Here is a 16,760-nt window from a genome sequence, read left to right as displayed (position 1 = left end):
AATCTTAGTCAGCTGCTCTGCTCTTTGTTTAACCGTTGCATATTGTAGATACAATATTCTAACAATGTAGTAAACCACTAAATGGTTCTTTCAGTGTTTGTCAGGCGTATTTCCTTTCATAATCTTAGTCAGCTGCTCTGCTCTTATAGCGTAAACTTTCCACGCAGACAGACACTGTAAGAGTATGACATCACCGCTGGAATTGCCTGCTGCTCAAAATGCGCCCCGCCAGCCCAGGTGCACCTCTGTACGGATTATTAAAGACACACTGCACGATTCATATTTAACTAGATAACGCTAGAATATGAAGCTATAGGTTCTTACCTGGTTATTAATGCAGAGAGCAAGGTGTTTCCTCTCGCGAGCCACCGCCAGACCCCCGCTGCGCAGCCTTGCGTCCTCTCCTTGGTACATGGTTCTGGAACAACACGACTCAAAGTTATATAGAGAGCACAACCTGTATTAAATCAGCATCAAGTCTTTCTGCGTCTAAATATGGCAACACCTATTTCCCCTAACGCACTACCACTGAAAGGCAGACGCAGAATTCCATCACTCAAGTGCTGCCGAAGCTGCCTATATCGGATAAGAACATTAATCCTATAATGAAAATGAATACAGTTTGCCTATAACGGTCAGGGTAATGACATAGGTGGACGTACCGGTAAGTGCCGTTCCTCAGCATGGTTAAATCGTTCCCCGTGGTAGGAGTGAAGTGAGCACTTTGAGACGGGAGGAGTCAGAGAGAGAGAGACCGCACACTTGGGGAACGCAAACATCCAATGAGGATGACGACTGCCGAGCTGGTGCGCGTGTTTTATACCATGCGCGCAGGCAGCAGGGGTGCCATTTAACTTCGCAATCACCCGTTCATCAAAGCGTAATTATTCTGCACGCTCTCAGTGGGGAAAAGGGCAATCACATCTAATCTATGGGCAGTGGTGTAAAGTAACTAAGTACGTTTACTTAAGTAGCCTACGGTCTAGTAGCCTACTTATGTACAATTTTGAGGTATTTGTAGGCCTACTTACAATTTCCAATACTTTTACTTCTACTCCACTAAGCCAGGAAGCCAAATCTCGGATCCAAATAATGTAGGCTACTTTTACTCCAATCATTTCCTTTTGTAGTCCTAAGTGCATTTAGAATTCCAGACTTTTACTTGTAACAGAGTATTTCTAATTTGCAGTACATTTTGAATATCCCCACCACGGTTGACAACGCTCACGGTGCGCACCGTGCGCTTGTGTTTGCTCGCCTCCTAGATATGGTACCCAGCTGAAAGCCTGGTGACGCGAGGTTATAGATATGGCAATAATGGCATTGTAATCTAGCCTACACTGCCCTGGCTGCCCGGCGTGGGAGGCACAACTTGAACAAACAACGTGGGTATTGGTCGATTGTGAATGCACGTCAGTCAGTGCCACATTGTCATCACCACACCTGCCCCATCCACTGTATGGGGCAGGTGTGATGATGACCATGTATGGCATATGCCATACAGTTGCCTCGTCTGTCTATGTATGCACCCTGAGGACAGTAGGCTACAGATGACTTGGGTAACCAAAGGGAATGAAGGACTTCCATCTGTGTCCAGTGTGGGATTCCTTCGAGTACATCATCCTGCCGGTGACCTACAGCATAGTGTTCCTCGTGGGCCTGACTCTCAACGTGGCCCTGCTGTGGACGGTGCACTGCCGAGCCCGCAGCTGGACCGGCACCGTCATCTACCTGACCAACCTGGCGGTGGCGGACCTCCTGTACGTGCTGTCCCTGCCCACGCTCATCATCAGCTACACCATGGGCAGCTCGTGGCCCTTCGGCGACTTCATCTGCAGGACAGTGCGCTTCTTCTTCCTGGTCAACCTGCACTGCAGCATGATGTTCCTCGCCTGCGTCAGCGTCTACCGCTTCCTCATGGTGTGTTTCCCCATCGCCGCGCTGAGGTTCAGAAACCGAAAGCTCGCCGTGTTGGTGTCGTCCTCGGTCTGGGTGCTGGTCACCCTGGAGGTGTCGCCGACGCTGGCCTTTTCGCACACAGGATTCATCAACAACATGACCGTGTGTTTCGAAATGACCGATCCCGAACAATTTAATAAGTACTTTCCATATGGGATGTTTCTCACTGTAGTGGGCTTTTTGATTCCCTTTCTCGTGACTATAACCTCTTCTTGTTCAACGATCAAGGCACTTAGTTGCGTGTCTGGGACATGCGTGAGGACGGGAAAGGTGCGCAACAAGTCCCTGTGCACTCTCCTGGTCGTTTTTGTGATATTCGTGGTGTGTTTTGTGCCATACCACGTAAATAGGACTGTATATCTCTTCGTGAGGGTGTACATGGTCGGAAATTGCCATGCCCTCAACGTGATGCTGGATTCCTTTAAGGCCTGGAAACCCCTCGTCAGTCTCAATTGCTGCGCAAATCCGCTGCTCTACTTTTTGGGGTGTGATCGGTACCGCAGAGAACTCCGTGCCTGGCTGTGCAAGAAGCATAGATCCGTGCATCCAACGCCGGTGTGGGTAGTGGAAGCGCACAACACGCACCTGTCAGGGCATTGTCTGGGGGTGGATAACACCATCCATCCAAGGCTATTAACAGTAGGGATTAACGCCGTACAGTAAACGTTACATCAATATATTTTCCGCTCATGCTTTGCAAATGTTTTTATTATTTCACAAATGGGGGGATCGAGGGGGGGATGCATTATCAAGATCCAACATGTCACAAAATAAGCCAAAAGCGTGCTGTGTGCTATTGTAATGTAACTTTACGTGACACAGTGAAGTTGATTAACTGCATTATCACGCATTTTACGTAACATGACAATTAGAAAAGGTGACAGACAGTGCATACTGTGCTCTGTACTGTATCCTAGACAACCATTATTTTAGGCCTGTCCAAACAATAACAGACCAGGGAATTAGTGCCCTCTATTGTTCATACAGTTAAATGGCAGATCTAAAACCAGCATTCTACAAGTGCTATGTTATGACATGAAAACTGCAAATATTTAAGTCAGACACAAACCATAAAAGGCAGAGAATACTCAAGTCGAAGTTAAAGAAAAGCTTACAAGATATAGACCTACACATAATTTATGTAGCCTACCTGGAAAAAAAAGTGTTTTAAAGTCATACAAACAGAATAGTCAGTAGGTCTACAGTATACTTCATTAACTGGAGTCCCCGTGGCTCTATACTGTCTAGGAGGTCCACTCCTTTTTCCCCCCTCTACACCAAATCTCTATCCAGAAAATAGCCGATCTATAGAATTTTCTATTTTTGATTAATGTCTGCCACAGAATAAGGTTACTCGGTTTCAAGTGCTTAAAAGGCCATCGGTGCTACACACATCTTTTTCTCAGTAAGAAAATGTTAACTAGTTTTTGGCAGCATCCGTGGTTTAGATGCTTGTCCAAAGTAAGAGAGGGAGCAATTGCTACAGTGTTGGGAGCAGGGAATACTCTACATCACTTCAAAACACTCCGGAAGGCCAAGGATGACAGATGAGCAGAACAATGGTCTGGAAGCTGCAGAGGGGAGGGGAAGGAGTGTGTCAGATAATGTAATTCAAAAGTGAATTGTTCTGGACTACCTGGAAAGGTAACACTTCCTTGGATGTATGGTTATGTGTCAAAATAAGAGGATGAATAAACAATGACATAATTCTATTCGTATCATCTCTTGTTTTGAACACATAGTTGACTGTAGTCACATACCTGTGCTCCCAGCCGGGAGAGGTAACGGTTGCGGAGACCAAAGGCAGACATTGGTTTTGGTCTGTCACGGTCCCTGTCAGACAGTTCACTCAAACGCCTCTTAGCCCTGTAAGAGGCCATCTTCATCATCACCACCACCATATTTAGGATCACATGTATGTAAAATAAATTGACAGAATTGACAGTTATATTCAGCAGTCTCGGGGCGGGCTAAAGGCAAGTTCGTAATATCACATAAAATATAGGTTGTTGGAAGAAAGACTAGCAGAACTAACATCGTTATTACACTTATATTTAAACTTGAGGCCATTGTTTTGTGAACACCACAATTAAAGGTAAATTCATTCAAATTATTCAAACATTCATTCAGGTAATTCAGAGGAAATGTGCTTTATTTGTACTGGCACTTTTGTTTAACAATTTTATTGTATTCATATTTCCTTTTTGTCAGTAAGAAAATGTTAATAAAGCAATGTAATGATCAGCAACACCAGACGGTAGAACACAATGGATACAATGTGTCCCTCCCGCAATCTACTCTACGAAAGACTGCACTGCAGTCACAACAATACCATAGTGCAAATGATTGGCAAAGAAAGTAGTACTGTATCAGATGGTACTACTATTAGAATCACTTCAATCCACAAACACATCACTTTATCTTTGTGGAGTAAGCTATACTATAATCCTTTCTGGCCTCATTCCACTGCTCTAATGTGTTGCTCAGGACTGCTTGGCTGAGCAGAGGTAGTGAAAGTTAAACCCGATAACAATACAAAGAGACAAAGCTTTATACAAATTGCTCTAAAGTGTTAACAAGGTAAAATTGAATTAAACCATAAAATAATTAAAATTATCTTGTGTCGATTTGCTTCAGTACATTTAGTAAATTACAGCTATCAAGTAAGTGAACAAAACACATTGTCCGTATGAATAGGTACTTTTATAACATCACGTAAGATCTTATTTTATAGCCATTACAAGCCAGGTAATCTTGAAAAGGTCAAGATTAAGCTGTATTTTAAAAACTACAGCTTTAAAAAGTTTAAAAGTGAATGTCATTACACGGGGTAAGTGCAATCAAAAGTGTGCCCCTCTCCTTTTATAATTTTTCTTTTATTGTTTTATTAATGTCGAATTTGATGGCGCAACAGAAAATAAACTTTTATGAACCTTCGGGACCAGCGAAGATAGCAGGGAGAGAGCGAGATACAAGAAATGAAGGAATTGAGCCATAAAGATTTGAACGATGAAGAGCCATGCTCTTTCGGAGATCCACCACCATAAACGGTCAATGATGCATATGATTAAAATTGAATATGAACTCACTATGTGCAAAAGCAAAAGAGAGCTCCAGTCTAGAGAGGGACATTTAGTTGGCAATTAAAGCGATTGCTAGCCAATGACACATGCGGCAACTCATTGCCATTATTTCTTAAATAAGGCATGAAAAATACCTGCCAAAACAACTTACATTTAAAAGAAATAATGTATAAATACATTTAAACCATAACCAAGATTGTTACCAAAATATATAAAATATAAAATATATTTGGGAAGCATTATGCTCTATTTGCTCTACCTAGGTGGTAAAACCTATTCCACAGGATATCAGTTGCAATCTGTCGAGAGTTTCATACTTTTAAGTGCTTGTAAGTGTCTTCTGAGACTTCTGAGTGTCCATTAAATCATGTGGTGTGGAGATTTCACTCACAAACACGCACGCAAGGAAGCATCAGTGAGATGAGAAGGTGGTAGAGTCAGTATGTGAGTGCAACTGTGTCCAAACTTTGACTTGTCAGTGTGTTGATAGGGAGGTCAGTTTGGATTAAAAAGTACAGTTTGTAATGGTCACGGCCAGACAGTCAGAGTTCTGTTGGGAAGAGGCACAAATGACAGTACTGGGCGGAGTCAGTTGTGCAGTCCTTCCCCATGGCAGTTGATTGACAGCTCTGGGGTGGACATTTGCAGTCAGCTGGTTCTCAAGCCCAGGACCATGTGTGTGTTCCCGCTCATCGTCATCATCTGGAAAATAGCAATTACAGCACACAGCAGCCACATTAGTGGATCTTTTCTCATAGCAGCACCCCCGTATTAGATACCGTGGTCATATTCCAAGAGGCAACCTAAATGAATGAATCCACACAAACCTACATGTACAGTAAATAATACTTTCTTCAATTGTTGGGGGGAAGCTCGATGGCAAAGTGTAAAGTATGAATATTTTAAATACTGACTAGAGTAATGCCATAGGCTCTGGCCAGCAGTTGAGTAAGAAAAATGTAGCTACTGTATATCAACATGTTAGACATAGAACTGAGAGCTGGGACAGCCGTGGTTGTCTGTCTAGTAATCAAACCATTCCATGAACATGTCATCTGAAAAGGTTACTCATGATGTGAAGAGAGCAAATACTATGATTTCCATACACTGATTAATTAATGCACTATTAATAATGTATTACTGGACAGCTAAATGCTTTGCCTTGAGCCAAAATCTCACTCTAATCTGTTAGCCCAGAGAAGCAGATGAGTGCATATTAAGTAGACCACAGTGGTTTCAGCTAGAGTCAGACCAACAGCATTGCAGAACCGTGTGCGTATCCATCATGCACGGAACGTGCATCTTGCACTACACGTGTGCATGCTGTTCGACGTTCGCGAACGCAAAAAAACGCATGCAAATCTGTTGCAGTTCTCGAGTTATCCTCAGTAGTGTTTACAATGTAAGCAAACAGTAAGAAACAGAGCCCTAAAGGGCGAGGTTGCGCAGGACGGAATTTGCACAGGACAGAATTAATTTGCAAGTGTGATTCGAGTTGCGCTTGGTTGTTTAAGTTGGACAAAATGTGGACAAAATATTTTACCAAATATGGATCTGACTGACGTCTGACATAGACGTCTTATGTTATAGACCACATGAGACTCACACAATATGTCCATATATAGGCAGTCCAAGGGCTTAATATTGATGACAACAGGGATCTCCATATATGGGCATACAAGGGCCAAGGATGGAATGTGATGTCACAACAAAGTGATGTCATAGGTCAGCTATAGACACAGAGGAGTCTCTGACAGGCGTTACTGACATTACTGACGTTACTGACAAGATGTGATGGTTTTCATAGTTAACGGCGACCTACGGTCCAAACAATGAAAAGGTATGTTTTTTGTTTGCTGGGTAGATATTTCAACAATTTCAACATGATGATGATGATGATGAGTATTTACCATAATGTAGAGACTTTATTACCTTACTTTACCATAATTGGAGGGTTTAAAGTAATAGTATAGATACAAACAATCTGTTACAAAATATATTAGACACCTAATCAGAAATAAAAATTTTCAGTTGCAGCCCTAATGCAGAATAATATACTTAGGCGTGCTCTTAACACGATGACTGCCAAGGGCCACAAGAGGCCGCTAAAGTGCCAGACATTCCCTCGTAGGCCACCACTATAACATATGGGTACCCACGCAGAAGTGGATTGTCATTTCACTGTGAACAGTGTTATGAACGTGACCTGGATGAAGAGAGCTAACAGTTAGCTATCGGCTTTTTTTTTTTAAAGCCGATTTGAGGCTATTTAGCCGCAAAAAAACTTTTTCGCTTCCATAGGAACACAGTTCAGAGAAAAAGGGTTCTAAAGAGGTGAGAATGTATTGGATTAGGCGGCGGGATGCGGCGGCGTTACCCGTTTACGGGCCGGTGGAAAGAGATCTCGGTTTTCGGCCTGGATCAAAATTTAGACGGGGGCTTCGTTGAGGCCACCGATTATTTAATTCATTTTATTAAAGAAACCGGAATTCTCCATTTTCAATGGAATAAATCGTCGGAACACGTAGAATGGCTCGTTGGAAAGCGATGGACGAGCCAGGACCACCCACGTCTCTACAAGCAGCTCAGGGTAAGTAAAATAGCAAAAAAAATAATGTATTGGATTGAAAAAAAAAGAACCGGAATTGTTCAGTTTTAGCACAACAAAAATGTCTGTACCGCTTGCTTGATAAGCACACACTTGTCTAGATGTCTAGATGTTGTGGGTGAGTGAATTAGGCGGAATGAAGAATGGAAGATCAAAACTACTCACTCCGAGTCTGCAGTGGCTTCTTTTTGGAGTTTGGCTCTGGCTGAGGCTGACATGTTCAAATCTCCTCCTGACCAAGAGGCGGAACAGATGGCACAAATAAAAAATAAACACATTAAAGAGAGACGGTTGAGAGGGGAGACAGATATAAATATGAAAGAGAAAGCGTGAAAAGAGACAGAACTAGAGAAAAGGAGGGAATGAAGAGTATGTTGAGGCGAAAATATAATATTAAGACCAATGAGAGAGCGGGTCAAAGGTAAAGACATGCTTCAGATAATATCAAACGCTACACTTGACACTAAGTGGTATAATGATGTGACAGCTACAGCACTCTTCTCTCTTACCTCTGAGATAATCCATAAAGTACAGCATCACCACCGCTATTAGTGCGACTGTGGGCAAAGAGAGGCGATGGAGAGATTGTTAGAGTTATTGATTATGTCAGTCAAAGGGGTCTAAGAGAAAGTTCAAAGACGAAGCTTTCACAAATGCTTACAGAGAAACACACAAAACACATGTGCGCACGCACACACACAAACACACACACCCGTGCGGGCACACACATACTGTAGGTTACTCACTGCAGACACAGGCACAGAAAAAGACTTCTAGAAAGAGGTATCCTTTGTCATCTAGAATGGATCCAGCTGCCATGGAAATGAGAGCAAGTCCCAGGTTCTGGATTGACTGCATGCTGAGGAAACATAGCACAACAGCATATCAGTACAATTAACGATGCAGTGCACATCACCGGAATCAGGAGGATAGCATTGAAGTTATAGGTTGGCTCAACATAACCCTGTCATAGATGTAAAGCACTTCACACATATGTCTTTAATGATCATTTCTGAGATCAGTTATTCACCATTCCACCATCATGGATGTCCAAATCATTATTTCTTAAAGGGTTTTTCCTGCCCAGAGAATGTCGGACCACTAAAGGAAAACTCAAATTTCAGACACCATTCATTAAATGTCGGTAGTGTTACCATTGGTGCACTCACTTTGGTGGAAGAAGCAGAATGCATCTCATTCAGTCTCATGACTGCTGACAGTCACTTTGACTGCTTCTCAATTATTTGATTCATCCAAAAAAGTAATTTATGAAATAATCGCAAAGAAAATAAGTGATAGATCATACTGTAGGTACATACAATCCATAAGCAGTCCCCAGCTGATGTTCTGGCACCACAAAGGCTACCATGGGCCACAGAGCACAAGCCAGTAAGGAATAGGACAGCCCCAGCAGGGACTGAAAAACAAAGACACACACACACACACACACACACACACACACACACACACACACACACACACACACACACACACACACACACACACACACACACACACACACACACACACACACACACACACACACACACACACACACACACACACACACACACACACATCTGTGCTTACACCAGATACATCATTCTCACTACTAATAGAACATTTTAACGACATGAAGCCTAGTGTTCCTGTTCAGGGGCAAACAATCGGCAAAAATAACAGCTCTATAAGCTCACAACGCTTGACAATGCGAAACCTTGTGAGCTTGTTGATCAGCTATTTTCGACAACAAGATGTGGTGTAGAGTGAAAAAATGGGGGTGCCTAGTATAGACCCCTGGAGGACTCCCCAGTCAATAGTAATGATACTTCATTGTAATACCCTCATATGCAAATGTTTATTCTCCTAAACGTAGGCATTACCATGGCTATCCAAGGGTTCCAGAAGGTAAAAGCCAGCATCATATGAGCAGCCAGGGTAGTGACCACAGCACATATCACCCAGATCACATTCTTCCCAATCTTATCCACCATGAAGCCCAGCACTGGAGAGGCAGGGGCTGAGATGATGTACACCACACTGGGATTTAGAAAGAATGTTACTTTGGTAGTGCAAGTACATTTTGATGCTAATACTTTTGTACTTTCACTTAAGTAAGGTTTTGAATAAAAGCCTTTCACTTGTAATAGAGCATTTTTATATTGGTATTGATACTTTTACTTTAGCAAAATATCTGAGTACTTCTTCCACCACTGATGTTTGATCTACATTACCTGTTGATGGCTCTGGCTTGAGTAGGGCTGAAGTCAAACTTTTCAATGAAGAACACCCTGAAAGAAAAAAATAAATACGATTTAACCACATGAACCTTAGCGTTCCCATTCTGGGGTGAACATTTGGTGAAAATAGCAGAGCTACGATGCGTTGTAAGCTAATAGATCTGCTATTTTTGGCAAAGAGATTTGTTTTAGAGGGAAATACAAGCAGACCTGGTATAGAGCCCTGGGTATATGGGGTTTAATACACACACTGTCCATCACAGAGTGTAACATGGCCATCATGCTGAGGTAAACACCACAGCGAGTGGTTATCAATTGGATACACCGTTGTTCTGTTCCCTCTGGTCCATTTGCAAATAATCTACAGTATTTGCTCTGTAAGCACTGACCATCAATGGAAAACATCATGTTGGTTGCCAAGTGTTTTGAGAGTGCCTTTCAGTGAAGGAAATGTGGGATTTGATAAACCCTCTCAAGGCTCAATTGGTTTATTTCTATACCAACCATTCTCTCTGTGGGAGGCCATCTCTCTAACTCTCTCTTACTTTATGGTTGCTTAAAAAGAGAGCTTTTTGTAGCTGAACCATTATGTTACTGTGACAAAGGGTTTTCTTTTCATTTCATTCCTTTATCACAGGTTGAGGATTTCATTATGATAAAAAAAAAGACAAAGAAAAACATAAGATTTATTCCCCAGACAAGACAAGACATGGCAGAATGAGGGGGAATCAAGATATTTTACAGCCTGAGCTTAAACCAAATTGTCTCCTCAATCATTTTAAACATTTTAAAGGGTTATTTCACTTTAAAACACTTCTGGGGACATTTTAACAACCCAGGCTTTCGTGTGCAACCCAGACATTTTGGTGAGACACACCCTCCTACAGCAGGGGTCTTCAACCTTTTCAGGCCCAGGAACCCCTTAGCTGAGACAGAGATGAAGCAGGGACCCCCACTACATATTGTATAAGATTGTGTTGCAGATTATGTTCATAGATTTCTTATACAGCTTAGATACGTTTGACAGCACTGTCATCATGTTGGAGTAACTTGAACCGTCAAATACTTTAGTCTGCTTTTCTTTTCCCTCTACAAACCTCTTTGACAAAAATAGCCGATCTACAAGCTTAGAACGCCTTGCAGCGCGAGGCGTTGTAAGCTTGTAGATCTGCTATTTTTGGCTAATGTTCCACTCAGAATAGGGATGCTAGGGTTCAAGTGGTTAATGTAAAAAACACGATCCTATCACACAAAGATTTGGCGGCCTCCCTGTAGTAAATCTGAGGACCCCCTAGGGGTCCCGGACCCCCTGTTGAAGACCTCTGTCCTACAGTATACAAACCCCTTGAACAGAAGTGTTTAAAAGGGAAATACACCTTAATTAGACAAAAGGAGTAGTAAACATGTATAATTGCACTTTGCAAAACAGACATTATATTCAAATAATAATCCAATAAATTCTAGAAAGCACTGCCTTGCTTCCCAATAGGAATAAGAGTTGCTGTTCCAAATACTAACTGGTTGCTATGAACTGATGCAAAAGCATAGAAAATGGGAACTACTTTATATGATACAGTTTTTAAATGCTATTTTATGATTGTGAGAGTGCTTTGCTACATGAATCAAGTTGACTTAACATTCACTGTTATGTGTACAGTAGGTACCAAGCACCACCATTATGCCTGGAATACTGGGAGGAAAGGGTCATAAGCCCCGTTCTGACGAAGATTTGCAGGCAGTGTGTCAGCATATTTGATTTTGGTGTCATGTGTGACCGTGCACCGAATTTTGAGTGTCTGCAATGTTGTTTTGGCATTTATGCCTGCTTGGGACTGGGACCTGACTACGATATTGCAGGCAAAGTCTTTGCAGAAAGCAAGTCGTGAACACCGTGCTGGCAGGATCATGATATTACTTGCATATTCTGAGTGCGACTTGTATTCAATATTCGTTTTTCATGTAAAAACTTGAATGGAGAAGTGTGCATTACAGTTGAATGATATGCCATTATGGCAGTTTTCCAACTAAGATCTATATGAATCTGGTAATAAAGGGGTAACGTTCCTTCATGTAAGCTGATACAGACAGTCTTGTTATGTTTTTAAATGGGATTTCTTTGTTTTTGAGGTTTTGGCCCGACAGCAGAAATATATAGATGGGAGATAACGGGTGGTACTCACTGTCCGAGTCCAATGAAGGGGAAGACGGCAACATAGTAGCCAACACAAATGAGAAAAATGAGCCAAAGCTGGAATGGGAAGTCTTTGACATCTGTCAGTTTGATCACCTCACCTAAACATGGATTTAAATTAACATACACAAATAGAATGCTTGTTTTCATCAGATCTCTCTAAACATACAATAAAGAAGATTAGGTTCTTATTCAATAATTTGCATGGTCCCCCTGCCGTGAGCTACGTGTCCCATTCAACTCTAAAAGCTAATTGCACAATCCTCTCTATGAGTGTCGCTTCACAAGAATGCTGTATTTTCAACTGAAAACAGAGTATGGATTATATAGGCATGTCAATGAAGGTAGATAAAAAAACAATCTTCTATCTGCATCAACACAGATTAGAGTGTCGCTCCAAAGAAATGCTGTATTTTCAACTGAAAACAAAGTATAGATTATATAGGCATGTCAATGAAGGTAGTGTTCTATCTGCATCAACACAGATAATGAATCGAGTAGTCTACATTGTCACTTGTCAAGTGTAGGTCAAGGAAGAAACAATAAAGGATTATTGACCTGTTTTGCCTTGCTCCTTGTTGAGGATCTTTTCCGCTCGTCTATCAAGGAAGCCCAAGACCAGGGCACAGATCAGAGAGAATAAACATGTAAATGCAGCTATATTGGGAAGAGAGAAAAACATAAAGAATGGATGAGTTAATACTTAATGGAGGTGATTGACAATAAAGATTAACAAAGAGTTTCAACAAATATGCCTGCTTTTTTTATATCTCTCTCACACACACACACACACACACACACACACACACACACACACACACACACACACACACACACACACACACACACACACACACACACACACACACACACACACACACACACACACACACACACACACACACACACACACACAGGTACGCCTGTCCTGTCCAGCACATTAAGGCTGACAGTTACACGGCAGCAGCTCAATGCATTTAGCCATGTACACATGGTCATCAATTCCTTCATGTTGTAGACGCCATATTCTGACCCTACCATCCAAATGTTGCAGTGGACATTGAGACTGATCAGCCCAGGAAAATCTTTTCCAAATATGGTCTGATTTTGGTGAGCCTGTGCAATTTGTAGCCTCGGTTTTCCTGTTAGCTGACAGGAGTGGCACCCGGTGTGGTGTTCTGCTGCTGTAGCCCATCTACCTCAAGGTTCGACCTGTTGTGCATTCAGAGATGCTCTTCTGCAGTATCTGCACGCCTCGGTTGTAACGAGTGATTATATGAGTTACTGTTGCCTTTCTGTCAGCTCAAACCAGTCTCGCCATTCCCCTCCTCCTTTTTTATCTCCAGGACTGGAATCTTTTTATTTTTTTCACACCATTCTTTTTAAACCCTAGAGATGTTCATGCGTGAAAATCCCAGTAGATCAGCGGTTTCTGACATACTCAGACCAGCCTGTTTGGCACCAACAACAACTAGGCCACATTCACTTAAATATAAATAACCTTTCTTCCCCATGCTGATGCTTAAACGCATTGTGTTGCTGCCATTTGCGTTAACGAGCAGTTGGACAGGCGTACCTAATAAAGTGGCCGGTGAGAGTGTGTGTGTGTGTGTGTGTGTGTGTGTGTGTGTGTGTGTGTGTGTGTGTGTGTGTATTCGTCTCTGTACGTTCCAGATGCAGTGCACGGTAGCGTCTAAAATGAAAGTGAAAGAAATGTGCTCGCAGAGAAGTGGAGGAAAGCACAAGGAAAGACATTTCTTCTATGCCAGTGATTCATCAATGCCAGCCAGCGGCAGTTTTACTTCTTTCTCTCAGTTCTCTTTTTACCCCGCCACAGGCTGTGTTATCTGAGAAGATTAGTTTCTAGAAACAGGATCTAATGTCTATGTCAGAGCCAGAAATATATAGTATATGTAACCGGAGTCCTAACTTTGAAGAGAAGACTAGTGAATGTCTCTGCACTTTCCTGCAACACACGCAAGCACACATGCCATGAATAGAAAGGACATGTACTGCATATCGCTTCATAGAAAGGTAGAAAACAGATATTTGCATTCAATCATAGCTAGACCTCAAATAATGACCGATATCAGCCAGACCGATACATCCCTATGGCCTATGCTGTGCTTCTAAGTGAAACATGGAAGATGGAGTATTTGCAAACCAGATCGCGCACCGAAAATAGCCAATCTACAAACTCATAGCGTGTTCCGGCGACGAGTTGAGAGGTTGTAGATGGGCTATTTTTGGTGCGCAAAACTAAGTATAACTCAGGCTTAAGGAATCCACAGGGGCCTCTGTGACACATTCCCCAGTAAAGTATGTGGCTGTGAACGTGGTAATAGTGTGTTTGTAACCTATCTATACAATTTTGTATCCATTTAATATAATTGTCAGGCATAAATGTGCACCTTACCTATCATGAGTGATGCACCAAGTGTTGTGTATCCCTGGGCGCCGCCGCCACCGATGTCGGCAACTCTGTTGTATACCCAGCCCATAATGTTCATGTTTACTGTACTGCCCTACAGGAAGGAAGTAAAGGGGAGAAGTTACACCATGATATGCAATTCATTTAACAGACTCATTGATCACAGTGTCCAAGGTTTCACATCCATGATTTGATGAAAATTAAATGACTACGTTATTAAGGCCTTATCTCATGTTTGACATTGTATACTGTGCTCACCAGTCGAGCCATGCTAAGCTGTAGGCCGAACACCAGGTTGAGCTCCTTTCCTTTGAACCAGTTGACTGCATAGGTGTTCTGGGCAACAGCCAGGGACTCTCCTCCAATTCTACCCATAGAAGGGAGATCATTCAAGCTTTGTCAGGTGTGGAAGATAGGCCCAGGTTTCCCTGTGCATTCAGTGGCTAATAAACAACATATTATGTTGTCTTATTTTTGTCAGTAGAAAATATAAAATATTTTTACCCAAATACAAACCGTCCAACTTCCATTAACCAGAAGCGATTCAACAGTGCTCCAGCTGCAAATATTACCTGTGCATAGATGGGGGATTATATCTGTTAAAAATGCCTATATTGACAGCCATTCTCTTAGGATAACTTTTCACACACCTAACTGGCAAACCAAACCAAACCTGTCCTACCTGTCCTACACAGACAAAGACGGAAAAGATGATCGTTCCCAGCCTACAAAGTAAAGAATCACAGAGATTAGCAGGAGATAAATGACAGTGGAACTTTCATTTCAGTTTATATATAGGCAAGCATAACTGCGGTGTCAAGAGGCACCTAATAATGTGTGTGTGCGGCTGTGCACCGATACCGCACCTACACGGCAGCGCTCTGGAAAAAGGTCTCTACTGCCCTGGAAAACACTCATCATCCTACCTGATGCCAAAGACCCTGTCAAGTAAGAATCCTCCCAGGAAACAGAGAAAGACGTTGGGCCAGGAATACCAAGCGTACAGCAGCATGAACTCTGAGGTGGTCAGCTTCATATCCTGGTACAAGAAGGGAAGAATTATATTGGCCATTTATTTTGTCCGGTTGTATCTTTTGTGAACTACAAAGTGATATAAAGTTAGATGTATTATTAAAGTGTAATAGATGCTCAGCTGATTTACCTGGGTGACCTCCTTCTGTAGTGCGGCAGGGTTATCATAACAGAAGTAGCTTCCTGAAATGAAGTAATACTATTGTTAACAACAGTGGTGGAAAAAGTACTCAAAGTGTTTACTTAAAGGCCCGCTGACAAGCCCCGAAATTATAATAGTATGATACAGTAGGTCACATAGTCTCTCTGAAAACGGTCTGAAATAGTCTGAAACTAATGTCACAGTGTAATCTGCCCCTCACCCCCCAACAACAGCCGACCAGTAAAGTAAGTAGTCTAAGTCCAGTCAATTAATTTGATTGGCTTTTAATTGTGCATTCCCACAATGAAATCATAAAAATATTAACTCATATTTTAAGATGACTTTTTAAAGTGACAGTACCCCTTTAGGTAAGTAAAAATATCAATACTGCAATGTAGAAATAATCTGTTCAGAAGTCCAGAATTCAAAATGTATTTGAGTAAAAGTACAAAATTATTGGCATCAAAGTTTAGATGCAGAATGTCCCATTTCAAATGTATATAAAAACTTTTGAAAATAGCAGATCTACAAGCTCACAATCATGCTGCTCCAAATCTACCTAGTAATTAGTAGGCTACCTAATTTTGGTGGAGTTAGTACAATATTTTCCTCAGAAATGTAGTGGAGTAGAAGTAAGTACTGATAATTGGAAACAAACACTCAAGTAAAGTACAGTACAGTACAGTACTTGAGTAAATATATTTAGTTACACCACTGCTTATCAACAGCCATAACGATAACAATTGTGTCTCAAACTCTCAATAACAAAAACAGTGCAAGTGTGTCATCTACGATAAGGTATTTCCGCATTTCGTTCAATACTTCAATGAGCTCAGACAGTGTTTACTGTTTATATTAAGTCAGGCTTTCTCTGCTCAGTGCTCACCGAACCCCAGGAAGCACATGAAAGCTAAGACAATGACCCGGTGCAGTAAGTGACTTGGGTCGCTGATCGCTGACAGGGGTCTATCGGGGGGTCCCCGGGGACTCCGCCGTTCCGAGAGAGACTCATCATCACCATCCTCGTCTCCTAACAAACTCCGCCGCTCCTCGATATCCGCCATGCTCGTCTAA

At 42.0% G+C, this 16,760-nt stretch overlaps 2 protein-coding genes across 2 annotated transcripts; one reads left to right on the top strand and one right to left on the bottom strand.

Annotated features, from left to right (window-relative positions):
• Positions 1 to 1,572: 1,572 nt before the first annotated feature.
• On the top strand, positions 1,573 to 2,622 carry LOC308290037 (P2Y purinoceptor 3-like; the record flags this gene model as incomplete). Its single annotated transcript, XM_080731813.1, has 1 exon — positions 1,573 to 2,622. One exon carries the CDS (start codon positions 1,573 to 1,575, stop codon positions 2,620 to 2,622), a length of 1,050 nt encoding a protein of 349 aa, XP_080587939.1.
• Positions 2,623 to 4,127: 1,505 nt separating this feature from the next.
• Positions 4,128 to 16,760, bottom strand: mfsd1 (major facilitator superfamily domain containing 1). The gene is made up of 16 exons (XM_080732141.1): positions 16,573 to 16,760; positions 15,675 to 15,727; positions 15,439 to 15,551; positions 15,195 to 15,237; positions 15,017 to 15,084; positions 14,771 to 14,879; positions 14,498 to 14,606; positions 12,640 to 12,738; positions 12,071 to 12,182; positions 9,885 to 9,941; positions 9,534 to 9,690; positions 8,970 to 9,067; positions 8,397 to 8,509; positions 8,160 to 8,207; positions 7,816 to 7,882; positions 4,128 to 5,744 (listed from the first exon to the last, which is right to left on the bottom strand). Exons 1-16 carry the CDS (start codon positions 16,748 to 16,750, stop codon positions 5,741 to 5,743), a joined length of 1,428 nt encoding a protein of 475 aa, XP_080588267.1. The 5' UTR covers positions 16,751 to 16,760; the 3' UTR covers positions 4,128 to 5,740.

This window comes from Nannobrachium achirus (genome assembly GCF_963921795.1).
Source record: "Nannobrachium achirus genome assembly, chromosome: 8".
Taxonomy (NCBI): Eukaryota; Metazoa; Chordata; class Actinopteri; order Myctophiformes; family Myctophidae; genus Nannobrachium; species Nannobrachium achirus.
The sequence above is the reverse complement of the archived record's forward strand: the minus strand, read 5'-3'. Positions and strand labels throughout refer to the sequence as shown.